At 47.7% G+C, this 14,087-nt stretch overlaps 1 protein-coding gene across 4 annotated transcripts in view; it reads left to right on the top strand.

Annotated features, from left to right (window-relative positions):
• Window positions 1-14,087, top strand: part of OLFML2B (olfactomedin like 2B) — a 41,431-nt gene that overhangs the window by 3,533 nt on the left and 23,811 nt on the right. For all 4 annotated transcript variants that reach the window (XM_067728456.1, XM_067728457.1, XM_067728455.1 and 1 more), the window contains exon 3: window positions 1,824-1,931. In XM_067728456.1, coding sequence (XP_067584557.1) covers window positions 1,824-1,931 — 108 coding nt within the window. The remainder of the gene's footprint in view (window positions 1-1,823; window positions 1,932-14,087) is intronic.

Here is a 14,087-nt window from a genome sequence, read left to right as displayed (position 1 = left end):
AAAGCTGGTTATCTGACCAACTGGTCATTTGCCACTCTAACGTCTGAGGGAGATGCCTAGAGCAAAGTGTGCCCGCCTCTCCTACGGAGCCAAGGAGGCTCGGCCTGGGAGCAGCTGCCAGACCCAGCCGGCCGAAAGAACTCAGCATTCTTCTCCAGGAGAGTTACTGCCACGATTTGCTGTCAGCACAGGAGGCACCCCAAAGACACACCAGACACACAGAGAGAAGTGAGCCTTTAGTCCTCATTGCAAGGGCTGGGTGACCCAGAGAAGAAGAGGCCTGGGGCCTGCTCTAGGTCCAGTCATCAAACTTCAGTCCTGTAATTCTAGTCCACAGGATGGGGAAGCTCAGGCCCTACCTGGGGCGGCCCAGTGGGTCAGCTGAGGGCTTCATCTGATCCTGTCCTCCCCTCTTCATCTGCAGCGTGGGGTCGTGGGACGAGCTTGGCTTGGAGTCAGACTCGGGTTCAAATCAGTGCTCTGCTACTGCTTGCTGTGTGATGCTACTCAAGTTACTCACCTGATCTGACCTCAGTCTCCTTGAGTTAAAAAGTAGGAAGAATAACATCTACCTTTGGGGGTTGTTTTGAGAATCGATGCGAGGACAGCTATTGAGTACTTGGCACAATACCTGACATATAGTTGAGGCTCAGTAGACACTAGTTCCATTAATGAATGACCATGTAAAGTGCTACCGCTGTGCTGGCAGCTGGTACACACTTGGTAACTGGTCATCATTGATATTCCTTTAAGCAGAGTAGCGTTTACCAATAAAATGAGTGTCCCAGGAGTCAGCCACATCACTCAGAACTACAGCTCTGCCGTGAAACAATCTCTGAACCAAAGGTACAGTTACCCAGTTATAGGACTGGATTCTTGGGGGATTCTGAAACAACAGTATGCAAAATTTTAGGAATCAGAAAATCATCACAGTACATATTAATCAGCTACCCTCCCTTGGCCTTTACCCAGGATTCAGCTATCTTCCTCTGAGGGGGAGGAAGGAGATCTTCTAAACATTAGCATTTCATACGTTGAATTCTTCATCTCATAGAAAAGCTGTTATTGGAGGAGCAGAGATTGCACAATAGTGTCCAACAAACTCTTCAGGGATGGTCCTTGGCAGGAAGGCTCAGTTTAAGCATCTCTCATCTGCTTCCTTAACCTGCACTTTGTATGCCCTGGATGTCACCAGTGCCTCAGCCACCTTCCTCCCAGTGGCTCTGTACTGGCAGGAAGGACAGTGTTGAAAAAACTGAGAGAGCTGGGTACCCTATGACAACGTGCCGCCTCAAAGATGGGCCACTGGGTCTCTTTTACCCCAGGGGCAGTTTTGCTTTTAGTGCTAAGGAAAAGCTTGTTGGTGTCTTCCAGGGACTTCAGCAGACAATGCATGTGAGTGTTTCAGATCACTTGTTGTGGGCCAAGTACTGTACTAGGTATCATGGGTAATCAAAGATGAAGATGACGTAGCACTACTTCCAAGGAGCTCACAGTCTAGTATGAAAGACAGACATGTGTGCAACTGATGGACTTAGTAAAAGAAGTATAAACAGTTTGGCGAAGCTGTCCAGACCTCAGTTGACTTGTTCTTGTAGGATTCTCCCATTTTCTTACCCGCGTATTCCAATAGACAGAGTACACCTACACCATTGGGTCTGCTTATGTGCCCACCCACAAAAGTGCTGGTTTCTGAGGGCCACCTCTCAACTTCTGGCTAGTGGCTTCCATGTCCAGCCTCCAACATGGAGATCTAAAAGGAAACGTCTCCCTCTGGACCTGTCTGCCCCAGCTTTGGACTAACGCCTGCCTTTGTTTCATAGCTCTCCACCATCATAGACATGCTGGAAGGAGCTTTCTATGGCCTGGATCTCCTGAAACTGCATTCGGTTACCACCAAACTGGTGGGGAGAGTGGACAAACTAGAGGAGGTAAGAAAGAGTCTGGGTTTCCATATCTTTCTCTTGATCAGGCCCCAAAGTGTATCAAACTTACCATACACTTTTCTTCAGAAAGCATGTACCCTGGCTGTGTTTAACCCATTATTCTTTGGAAAGAAAAAAATATACACAAAACATAAAACACTCATGCAAAATCATGCCAAATTGTTGGTGACAAAGAGAAATAGTGAAATATAAATGTAAATACCTTCCTCTTTCATAGATAAGAACCATATAACCAATGTATATCTATTTTCCCCTTGACTTCCAGGGAACTCAGAGTTAAATAAAATGTAAAGGTGCTGTAAGCATCTTACTTCCAGTTTTAAGATGGAGTCATGTCTCTTCTGGGTATATGTTTGTTAATTTCTCTTTTAAAAAATTGTTTTGGTACATGCCTCTGTGTGTGTGTGTTGGGGGGGTACTCCATCTCAAATCCATTTTAGAGAAAGAAGACATAAAAATGATTACTAATAAATAATATTCCTTATTGCAAAACATTCAGCCACAGGAAGAATAGACTAGTCATTTAATTTTCATAGACAGAGATACCTCATTTGTATGACTGAGTTCTAGAGAGATGCATAGCTGGAGCTGTGGTTTTCAGCTGGTGTGTGATATGATCATGGGAGATAAAAGTCATTATAAACAATCATGTTGACATTGTTCTGTTGCTGTAATGCTTTCACATAGAAATAAGAAGTCATTTAGTTATCAGAAAAAGAACGATCATCATTCAGCCTGATTGGTAAGAAGCTTATGGATGTTTCTTTGACTGGCATCCAGTTCTGGAATGGATACTTGAAACAGTGACTCAAAGAGCTGCTGCTTTAAGTAGAAAACTATTTCATTTTTAGAATTTTTTTAAACATTTTTTGTTGGAGTAGAGTTGCTTTACAATGTTGTGTTAGTTCCTACTGTACAGCAAAGTGAATCAGCTGTACGTATACATACATCCCCTCTTTTTTGGATTTCCTTCCCATTTAGGTCACCACAGAGCATTGAGTAGAGTTCCCTGTGCCATACAGTAGGTTCTCATTAGTTACCTACATCATACATATTATCAAAAGTGTATATATGTCAATCCCCGTCTCCCAATTCATCCCACCTGCTCCCCTTCCCCCTTGGTGTCCATACGTTTGTTCTCTATGTTAGAATGTTAATATAAGAGGTAAATTTAGGGCTTCCCTGGTGGCGCAGTGGTTGAGAGTCCGCCTGCCGATGCAGGGGACATGGGTTTGTGCCCCGGTCCGGGAAGATCCCACATGCCGCGGAGCGGCTGCGCCCGTGAGCCACGGCCGCTGAGCCTGCGCATCTGGAGCCTGTGCTCCACAAGGGGAGAGGCCACAGCAGTGAGAGGCCTGCGTACCGCCAAAAAAAAAAGAGGTAAATTTAATAAACATATTAATATATTCCTCCTGAAAAAGTGGGCTTTTGTGGGTCTCTCATGGAGGAGCTGAGGTTCCCTGATGGGTGATTAGTAGGTAGGATGAGAAAAAAGTAAGGATCTTTAGTGTGGCAGAAAGGGAACTCCCTGTACTAGGAGTCAAGACAGAGTGAATTCCTCTTTGTTTGCCACTAGCAAGCAGCCATATCTCACTTTCTCCATCTGTGAAGTGGGAAAGGTCCCCTACCTACTTTGTACGATTGCTGAGGAGATAAAAGTTGAGCTACTCCTTTTGGAAACACTTTGAAATGCTAAATAAAACAAAGCACTCAGGTTATGACCAAGGAGTGAGTGCGGGCAGCTGTCCCTCTGTTGCTATGCCAAGAGAACTGGGACAAGGCTGATGAAACGCTGTGGTTTCAAGGATTGATTTCAGCACACTCCCTACACTCCTAAAAATGTTCCCAGAAAGTGAACACCAGATCCTTCTCAACCCACCCTTAGCCTTAGCTCCCCCGGCGCTGGGATGAAGTGTTTTCTGAACATGGCCATTTGCTCTGGGAGGGTTGGTAGGTCCACAGTCATGTCAGTTACGAGGTCTAATGAGTGGGGTCAGGACATTGGAGCCCAAGCTTGTAGGCAGATCAAGGTGGCCAACGGGATCATGGCAGTCCACTCTTATCACCCCAGTCTTCCTGGAGGGGCTCCCTAAGAGAATCAGGCCACTTGGCATCTCGAGTCTCTCCTTTCCTGACGTTGACAGCTGGAATGATGGGATTCGGAATGGTCAACACCATCCTACTACCAATGGACTTCACGTGGGCTTGGGATTCTTTCTGCTATTTAAAACCACCTTCTGATTCTTTCAGATGGGTTCAAAAGCAATTAAACCAAGATCCCATTGGACCTTCAAAGTTGGAAAGTGCCTGTCTTTCTCTTGGCCCCTAGAACCATCCAAATGTGCAATGCCCCTTTCAAAAAAAAAGATTGATTTTCTACAGGAACAGGGGTGACAGCCACCCCTTCTGCCTTTACCTGACCTTGGCAGCCACATGTTTTTCATTCTGTCTTGAGAACACAGCCTGGGAAGGATAGCTCTGGGGGTAGAACACAGTGTTCACGAGGCCAAGGTCAGGCACTCGGCCTCTGAGAAGGCCAGTGGGCTGAGCTCTGTTCAAGGCCTATAATGTTTCCAGCCTCGTCTAGCAGCTGAGCCCTCCCTGCTGGCAAAGGGAAGGAGTGTGGATGAATTTGGTGCAGTGCCACTACCCAGCAGGATGTATCTTCTGTGCAGTCGTACAGTCACTGGGTTTTTGCCCAAACCAACCTTAGTTATATCGATGAGAGCTACCTCTTTTTCAAAACTGTGGAATGATTAGTAGCAAAAACTGGACCTCTATAATAACCATCATCATCATCCCTTGTATTTGTATAGCATTTGTGGTTTTAAAGCATCCCATATACATTTCGCTTATTCGTTCCTGTGAGCTGGACAGGATTTGAGACCCAAGGAAATGAGATGACTTTCCTTCAGTCCCAGTGCTAGTGAAGTATAGGCTGGAGCTCAGGCCTTCTGGTTCCTGGTTCCTCAGAGCCCTTTCTAATCAACCTCATAAGTTTCTTCAAATCATTGCTGGCCGCCCTGGGAGCATCAGTTTTTCCTAACCAGAACTTACAGCAATAGCTCTTCCAAGGGAATTTCTAGGCAGAACCATGGCCATACCCCATAAATCCTGTTAATAAGATTAAAGTTAATTTAGAGAAGGTCCCATCCAGTGAAAGTTTCCCCACACAGGCACCCCAAGATGACAGGGTGCTTTGGTGTGACAACAGATACAGATGGGTCTGGGCCCTGGGCCCACAGACCAGAGCAATGTCTCTCAGCTTCAAGTCCAGCCATTCGTCTCCTGGCTCTCGCTGGCTGACTCTGTCTGCAGTCTGCATGCAGTGAAAAGGCAGAATGTTGGGTAAATGGAAAAAACACTCCTTCTCCAGCCTGGCTCTGCAGGAGGAATGGGAGTGAAACTCTGCTCCTGGTCTTTGAATATTCTTGAATCCCAAAGAGAGCTCTTTGGAGGTCAGACCAGACAAAAGGGTCAAATTGGAGGGACATTTTGCCCAGAGTAAGATCAGTACTTGGCAGAAGAAGTAGGCACGCACATGTGTATACATTCACCTCAGCTATGTAGGAGGATGTAAGAATGGAAACTCCATTTGTAGATGAAAGAGGAAGAAAGGAGAGAGAAATGGAATCTGAACTGTTGAGAATCTCACCCCTTGGTAAAATCAGCTCTGGAAGCTCTTGTTGGTGGAGTGATTTTGGTTGAGCTTCTGTTTTAAACTGTGAAAAATAACACATGTATAGAAAAGTGCATAAACAATGACTGTACAGCTTAGCAAGTTATCATAAAGCAAATACCCATGTAACCAGCACCCAGCTCAAGAAACACCCCAAAAGCCCCCCACATGTCTTCTCCCACTCACATCCCCCCCTGAAGGGAACCTCTATCCTGGCTTTATGTTAATCATCTTCTTGCTTTTCTTTGCAGTTTCATCACCTAAGGATGCATCCCTAAACACAACAGTTTTGTCTGTTTTTGAACTTTAAATATGTAGAATCCTACAGAAGTGTGTGTCTATGTGTGTGCACGTTGGGCTTCTTCCACTCAACTTAATGTTTTTAATACTCACCTATGTCATTTTTTGGCTTGTAGTTCATTCATTTTTATTCCTGTGTAGTATTCTAGTGTGAGATTATACCACAATTTATTGATCTGTTCCACTGATGGCGGATATGGGGGTTATTTTTAGTTTTGTAATTCATAGTAGCCCTAGGGGCATCCCTCTATAGGCACATCCTGTACGTGCATACATTTCTCTGTGATGTGTAAGTAGGAATGGAACTACTGGGCTGTTAGTTATGCTTATCGGCAACTTTAGGGGATACAGCCGACCTTGCACAGCCACATGTTTTCTCATCTGTGGATTCAACCAATTTGAGTTCACATGGAATTCAACGTTTATAATTACTTGGATGTGACTGTGTACACATGTGCCTTTGTATATGTGTGGGTGTATGTCCCAGGCTCTTGAAATAGATGCATGCCTACAATTTGGTTCAACCACAGAAATTTTGGGGGGATCGAAAATATTCCCCCCCAAGTTCCAGAAAGCACCAAAAAGCACAACTTGAATTTGCTATATGCCAGCAACTATTTACATAACATTTACATCGTATTAGGTATCATAGGTCATCTAGAGATGATTTAAAGTATACAGGAGGATGTCTTCAGGTTTTATGCAAATCCTACACCATTCTATATAGAGGACTTGAGTGGATTCTGGTATCTGTGGGGAGTCCTGGAACTCATCGCCTGCAGAGACCAAGGGGCGAGTGTATTGCCAGGCTGTTCTCCCCCGTGGTAGTATGAGTTCATGTTGCCTCCAGCAGGGTGTGAATGCTCCACACACATTCTTACCGAAACTTGGTATTGGCAGACTTTCTAATTTTTATCAATTTGGAGCACGTATCTTAGTGGGACCCTTTCACTGTGTGCCACAAACTTAACCCCCAGAACCTCTTTCCTGTTCCCCTAGTGGAGTCCTGAAACCGCATGGGCATTCCTGTAGAACTTGTCCAAGTAGAAGTAACATCCAAGGTAGTCAGTGGTCCAAGAACCTTCTATGTGGTAGATGCAGGCTGACACTCTTCTGAAAGTGGCTGGGAAAGGAAAAGGGATGCAGGAAGGACCGGTATGTATTGGAGCTGGGGTGGGTGTAGGCACAGAATATAGGTGCCAGGAGAGATAGGAACTAGAAGTCTAGAAGGAAAATCTGTAGCTTCCAAAGGCAAAGGCAGACCCTATTCATTACATGTAGACCTGTCGTTGGCACAGATTCAGCTCAGAAGACTTTTGCTCTGAGCGCTGAATGCACCCAGAGACACAAAGACTTGTAGGCTGCCCAGGCCAAAAAGTGGATTCTGATGACAGCAGGACAAGAGGCAGAGGTACAGGCCTAGTACCACGTACTGCTTCCAGGAGTAGATTTATTATCCAAGTAAAGAAAAAGACAAACAGAGGGCCAGGTTGTTAAAATAATTTATTCTAGCATCAAGGCTTTAGTTGAATTAAGTCATGCCCATAAAAATTGCAAATCTTTGTGAAGAAATGCCCTACCTCCACTTAGCTGCAGTACAACTGGCAACATTTATAATTACTTGGATGTGACTGTATACACATGTGCCTTTGTATACACGTGGGTGCATATCCCAGGCTCTTAAAATAGATGCATGCCTACAAGCTTCCCAAAGTGTGATTTCTGTTGCCCAAGTGTGTGTGTGACTCCTTTTCTCTCACACCTACCCGCCGGAGTTTGCAAACCCCATCCATGAGTACAGATGGCATTGTGGAACCTTGTGTGTCATCTGAAGCTTTTTCTTCTGATACTGTTGTGTCCAAGTGGGATTTAAAGTCTACAATGGATTTACCAGACCCAGAACTGGCCCTCTCCCCAGAATGTGCTGGCACAAGCACTACTGAGGGCTTCTGCCCCAGACGTAAGGATTTGGTGGCCTTTGTGTTTCTGGTCTGGAAGGCAAGATCAAAGGATCATTCCTGACTCTGGGGGATATATCTTTTTACCAGCTAATAGGAAAATGTAATTTTTGTCTGTGCAGGACTGGCCATGGGTTAGGGGACCTGTCTCTTTCCACGCCTCTCCTCTCTGCCCTCCCTCCACTCACATCGAGACACCCCAAGTGCTTACTCTCTCTCCTGATCAAATCTGCACTCACAGAAGGGTTTGCTGTCAATCGTTTCACTCTCCTCCTTACTCAAGTGCAGCCTTGGAGAGGAGTGTCGCTCCCCCTGTCTGACCATAATGTCCTCATCTGTGAAAAGGGAAAGGGTTGGAGATAATATTTCTAAGATACATTTCAGCTCTAACGTTATTTAATTCGGTTTACATCTTAGTATGGGTTCAGGTCAATATATAACCTCTCCTGGGTTTTACATATACTTCAAATCTAATCTGTCACTGTGGCGTGAAAGCTTTTCTTCTTGGCTAAAGGGATGTAAGGTGTGAGCCTCAGCCCTCCGTCCGCTGGCCTGGGAATAGCTTGCAGCTGCCGGGATGTGAGGGAGCGTGTGGTTGTACTGTGGGGTTCATCATCAGAGGCCTGGGGGCTTCTTGCTCTTTACTTTTCTGACTATCTTCCAGGCTCTGGACTTCCTGAGGACAGCCTGGGTCTAAGTCATCTTTGTTTGCCAAAGTTTAGCCCAACGTGGATGTGGACTAGATGCTCAACAGCTGTTAGGTTGGGGGAGTGACTGAACACGTCAGCTGGCCGCCCCCTGCAGCCAGGCGGGCCTGCCCTGTGGTCAGGGTTTGTGCTGTGTCCTGCCTGTCCTGTCAGCTGCGGCGCCAGCTGTTTCTAGCTGCTCTCCCCATCCAGCTGTCTTATAGGGGCTGGAGACAGCTGTCGCCTAGGGTGTCTGTCCCAGGCCACCTGGTCCTAGTTGTGTCATGGAGGGTTCTGAGGGGGGAAGGGCAGGGCGAACTATGGGAACTCCGAGCCCTCCCACCAGGTCCGATTACTCGCACACTATCTCACTTCACTCCCACAAGGAACCGTGCTCCCTCTGTCCTCAGGCTTGCCGTCTGCCTCTGAGCCTTGTGCACATCCAGCCATCTACTAGTGGGGCGCATGCCTGCTGCATGACTTGGGGCCATGGTTTGGCTCAGCTGCAATCTTGCTTAGTCTCCTTCTACAGGAGTCTCTTTACCACACACCAGCTCTGGGTCCTTGCCTTCTTCCCTGTCCCAGCCACGCCAAACCTTAGCTCCCCTCCCCTTTTCCACCTGTGTATCTGCTACTGAGATCCCACGAGTCCGTCCCACTCCACCTTCGGCGACGCGTGTCAAGCCCTGTTTTGTGTGCTGTGCCACATACAGCTCTTCATTCGTTCTCCAAACCAAGCCTGGTGAGGTAGGTATCATTATTCCTTCCTCCTCGAACTGATGGGGCCTGGAGTGTTCCCACACTTGCCTTACGTAGTTACGTAAAACCAGGTAGTGACTGTGGTGTAGGTTTCATACCTGGTCTCCAGAGCCAGCACTTTGGCCACCACACCTCGTTCCTGGTTCTGGTTGGGAAGACAAGACCACAGAGAGCTGATAGAGCTTTGCGCTCTGGTTGTCTTTCCCTCGGGTCCCAACAGTTTTGGCTTAAGCTGTGCCGTGGTCTCACCCAGGCATGCGCACACTTGTCCAATAGCTGGACAAGGTCAGGACACAGTCTGTGCCCGTGGAACAGCCTTTCTGCACATGCCCATTGCACCAGTCTGCACATCTGCTTGTGTTGTCCCTCCATATGGCTCGTTAAAGCTGTCCTCTGACCAACTGTGCTGCCCAGTGCTGACTGCCAGCTGTACCCTCAGTTCCACCTACATCCAGTTCCCCTTCTCCCAGGGACTTGCCGAGTTTGCACACTGCCTCCCCTCTGGCACCTGTGCATCTGACTGTGGTCAGCACAGGACACCTGTGCCCAACTGGCAATGCGGGCTTGCTCTCAGTAGGTACCCTCCAATGCCCTACTACATGCCCCCAGCACGTGGCACTTGTTCTGTGAATACCTCTCAGTTCCTGAGCTCTGTCCACCCCAAGGACCGTGACACAGTTCCCAGATCTTTAATGGCCCTGACTGGCCGTATCCTGCCAACTGTGCCAGCCCTCTATCTACCTGTGCTTCTTCCCTCCTGCTTTCCCTCCTCATAGCACCAGGATCCTGGGCAGGGACCACGTGGTGTGCTCACCCCTGGCCGACAGGCACCCCTCCCACTTCCTCCAGCACGTTGCCAGTGCCATGCACAAGCCAAGTTGCACACACTGTAAATGTCACAGTTGCAGCTGTCCCAGAGGGGAAGAGCCAGAGGCATGAGGTCATGGAGTTCACCCTTCTCCCAGGGCAGGATCGAGAGTGTCTTGTGTGGGCACCATCCCCGGTGCCTCCTGAGATGTACCCCATAAAAGGCCCTTGGTGTGAGGAATGCAGAGCCCCAGGGAGGAGTAGGGAGCCCTGCAAGGCCAGCACGCCTGGGGAAGAGGTGGTTGCTGCTCTGCCGCCCTGGGGGACATCGGCTGGCTTGGCCCAGCAGGCCGATGGGGTGATGCCACCACCAGCCTGGTGTTTATTCAGGTGGCTGGCGGGCTTTGCTGTTCCCATGAGGGGAATAAAGAATATTGCTTCTCCGGGGTCTCAGGGCCAGGCCTGTCTCAAACCCTCCTCTGTGGAAACTCAGAATAATAGCTCCTCACTAAAACCAGAAAGGGTACTGGCATTTCTAAATCGATGAGAGGGGAGCCTTCCAGGGACCTAGAAAAACCAAACTCTGGAGGGCAGGGGCTAAACCTGTGGGGTTGCCCCTTTGCCTCACAGCGAGTGCAAGGACCAGTGCTGACTCTTTTGAGGTGTTCAGGAATTGGGTGGGATCTTGTTTTAGGCTACTTAGGCCAAACCATTGGGTCCACCCAGAGAGGGGTCCTAGGGCCATGGCTGGGCAGTAGTTGTGGACACGCCTCAGTCTCCACCTTAGACAAGTGTCGTCGATCTTGCCGATGAGCTAGCATCTGCATCTGTCCCATCCCTCTGACTTGCTTTCCTTCATTGCACTTTTCACTAGTTGATGTTTTCTTGTTTATTTATTGTTTACTTCCCCTCATGGAGGGTGGTCTTCATCAGAACAGGATCCTTGCTGGCCTGGCTTACCCTCAGTGCCCAGGGCTGAACTCATGAGTGCATTAATGAAGAAATACTATATCGAACCCCTGAACCTTCTGGGGCTTCATTACCTGTCCCAGGATGTGAGAGTTACAGGAGAAGATGCACAGGTGCACCTCTTAGCAGGTGCTTAAAGATGTACAGAAACGCTTGAATCCCACTCGGGCACCAGGAACTTTTCCTGTCGGCCCCAGAAAGAACCTGGTTCCTGTAAAACAGTCTTCCTCACACATTTGGGCCCCCTTTCCATTAGCTTTATCCCAAGCTTCCTACATTTAAGACCGTGCTTCCCAAACTTCAGTGTGTATGCAGATTGCCTGGGCATCTTGTTAAAATGCAGATTCTGATTCAGCGGGTCTGGGTCAGGTCAGAGCTTCTGCATTTTAACAAGCTCCTGAGTGACGGAGTGATGCCTGTGCTGGTGGTCTCTTTGAGTAGCAAGGATTTATGGGAATCCAACATTTTTATATTTCTCTGTATAGGCCTATCCTATTGTATATCCTGAAACCAAACTGACAGTGTTCACTGGCCCCTGTGATGTGCTCAGTGCTGCTGGAGAGCTGACGGAGTGCCAGGAACCTCTCCTGGTGTTCTTAGTGATCCAGCAAGTGAACTGAAGAAGCAGGGGCCGAGAGGCTGGGTGCTGGATTCAGTTCTGCCACTTTTAAAAATGATCATGGGAAAAATCACATCCTTACTCTGGGCCTCAGTTTCCTCATTTGTGAAATGAAGGGGTAGGCTTGAGTTCTGGGGTCCATTCCAGCTGTAACAGTCTATGAAAAATAACAACCACTCAGTATGTCCCATGCACTTGCACATATAGTTTAACTCATTTAATCCCCATAACAACCCATAGGGCAAGTGCTAGTATTAACCCCATTTTACACATGGGCAAAACGAAGCACAGGGAGCTTAAGTAATTTGCCCGAGATAACAGATCTAGCGGTAGCACCATTGAGATGTAAACCAGACAGTTTCCTCCAGAATCCACGCTCTTAACCACTGTATTTGGCTGACCCTGATAACACTTATCAGGAATGACTGCACCCCCAGTAAAACCACTTATTCCGGGTATTCGTGAAACAAGACCTCTTCTCAAGGGCTTCAGCTCTCATAGTTGATTCTGTGCAATTTAGAGAGGTTGGCTTGGCCTTAGCCCCACAGACACATTGAGCCTTTCCAGTGCTCAAAATCTGGCGTGCACTGAAGTGCTGTAAGAATAGCATGGCCAGTGGTCTAGAGCCTGGTTAGTTATAACAATCACGTCGTGGGCTCCTTTGGGCAGCCCACGTAGGGCCACTGGAGCCACAGTGTCTGGGTGTCACCATCTGCCTACACACCCCCTAACTCTGAGCCACCGTGGCTTCCCTCTGGGACATGAGTAGCATCTTACCAGGCTGCAGACCGTGCCCGGCAACGTCTGAGCTTTTGCACTTCTCATGTCTGTCTGTCAAAGAAAGATGAAAAGTAAATGCATCTTCTATTCTTCCACGGTTACTTCCTCTGTCACCCTCATAAACGAGGCTCAAAGGAGAACATCACATTTAAAAATTCAGATGCTCATGGGACCCTTAGAATGGGGGCCAACGCTGGACAATGTTAGATCTCAGTGCAGTAAACGTCTCTAAGAATAACTAGAGGAGAAAGGCTACCTCTAAGCCTGTTGACAGCTGTCCAAGATTCAAATCCCAGTCAGCTTCATCTTCTCCAGGGTGCTGCCTCTCATGCCTCTAGTCCACTCCGTCCCTTTGAACCCATGTTGGGCACTTACAGAACCTGACATGGTTGGTCATCTTCTTTCTGCAGTGTGGACCCTGTCTCCCCCATCACAGCTGTCCTCCCACCGCACCTGCCTCCGTCCCAGGACAAGAACCCCAGGGGAATTAGAGGCTTTCTTTCTGCCATACTGTACCCTAGACACACAGGAGGTGCTCACCAGTGTTGGTTGACTGAAATGTAGCTTTAGTCCTTTCTGGTATGAACTACGTCTGGAACATGCCTAATTTGCCAAGCCATTTAGGGAAACTTTTTATGTGTGAATAGGAAAGTTTAAAGCCAGCCTATCAAATTCCTATATAGATGATACTTTTAAAGTGCTGGGGAGCCATAAAAAGAGAGTGAAACATTGCCATTTGCAGCAACATGGATGGGCCTAGAGAATATCATACTAAGTGAAGTAAATCAGACAGGGAAAGATACATATGATATCATATCACTTATCTGTATAATCTAAAAAAAATACAAAGGAATCTATATAGAAAACAGAAACAGACTCACAGACATAGTAAACAAACTTACGTTTACCCAAGGGGCAAGGGAGGGGGATAAATTAGGAATACAGGATTAACAGAGGCAAACTACTATACATGAGGTAGATAAGCAATAAGGATTTACTGTATAGCACAGGGAACTATATTCAATATCTTGTAATAACCTATAATGGAAAATAATCTGAAAAATGTATACGTATGGGCTTCCCTGGTGGCGCAGTGGTTGAGAGTCCGCCTGCCGATGCAGGGACACGGGTTTGTGCCCCGGTCCGGGAAGATTCCACATGCCGCAGAGCAGCTGGGCCCGTGAGCCATGGCCGCTGGGCCTGCGTGTCCAGATGCTGTGCTCCACAATGGGAGAGGCCACAACAGTGAGAGGCCCGCGTACCGCAAAAAAAAAAAAAAAAAGTATACGTGTGTATATATATATATGTATAACTGAATCACTTTGCTGTAGACCTGAAACTAGCACAATATGGTAAATCAACTATATCTCAATTGAAAAAAAGACTTCTAAAAAGTGCTGGGGAGGGCTTCCCTGGTGGCGCAGTGGTTGAGAGTTCGCCTGCCGATGCAGGGGACGTGGGCTTGTGCCCCGGTCTGGGAAGATCCCACATGCCCTGGAGCGGCTGGGCCCGTGAGCCATGGCCGCTGGGCCTGTGCGTCCGGAGCCTGTGCTCTGCAATGGGAGAGGCCACAGCAGTGAGAGG

The sequence above is a fragment of the Pseudorca crassidens genome, chromosome 2, assembly GCF_039906515.1.
Source record: "Pseudorca crassidens isolate mPseCra1 chromosome 2, mPseCra1.hap1, whole genome shotgun sequence".
Lineage (NCBI taxonomy): Eukaryota > Metazoa > Chordata > Mammalia > Artiodactyla > Delphinidae > Pseudorca > Pseudorca crassidens.
This window is presented reverse-complemented; position numbering and strand designations above follow the sequence as displayed.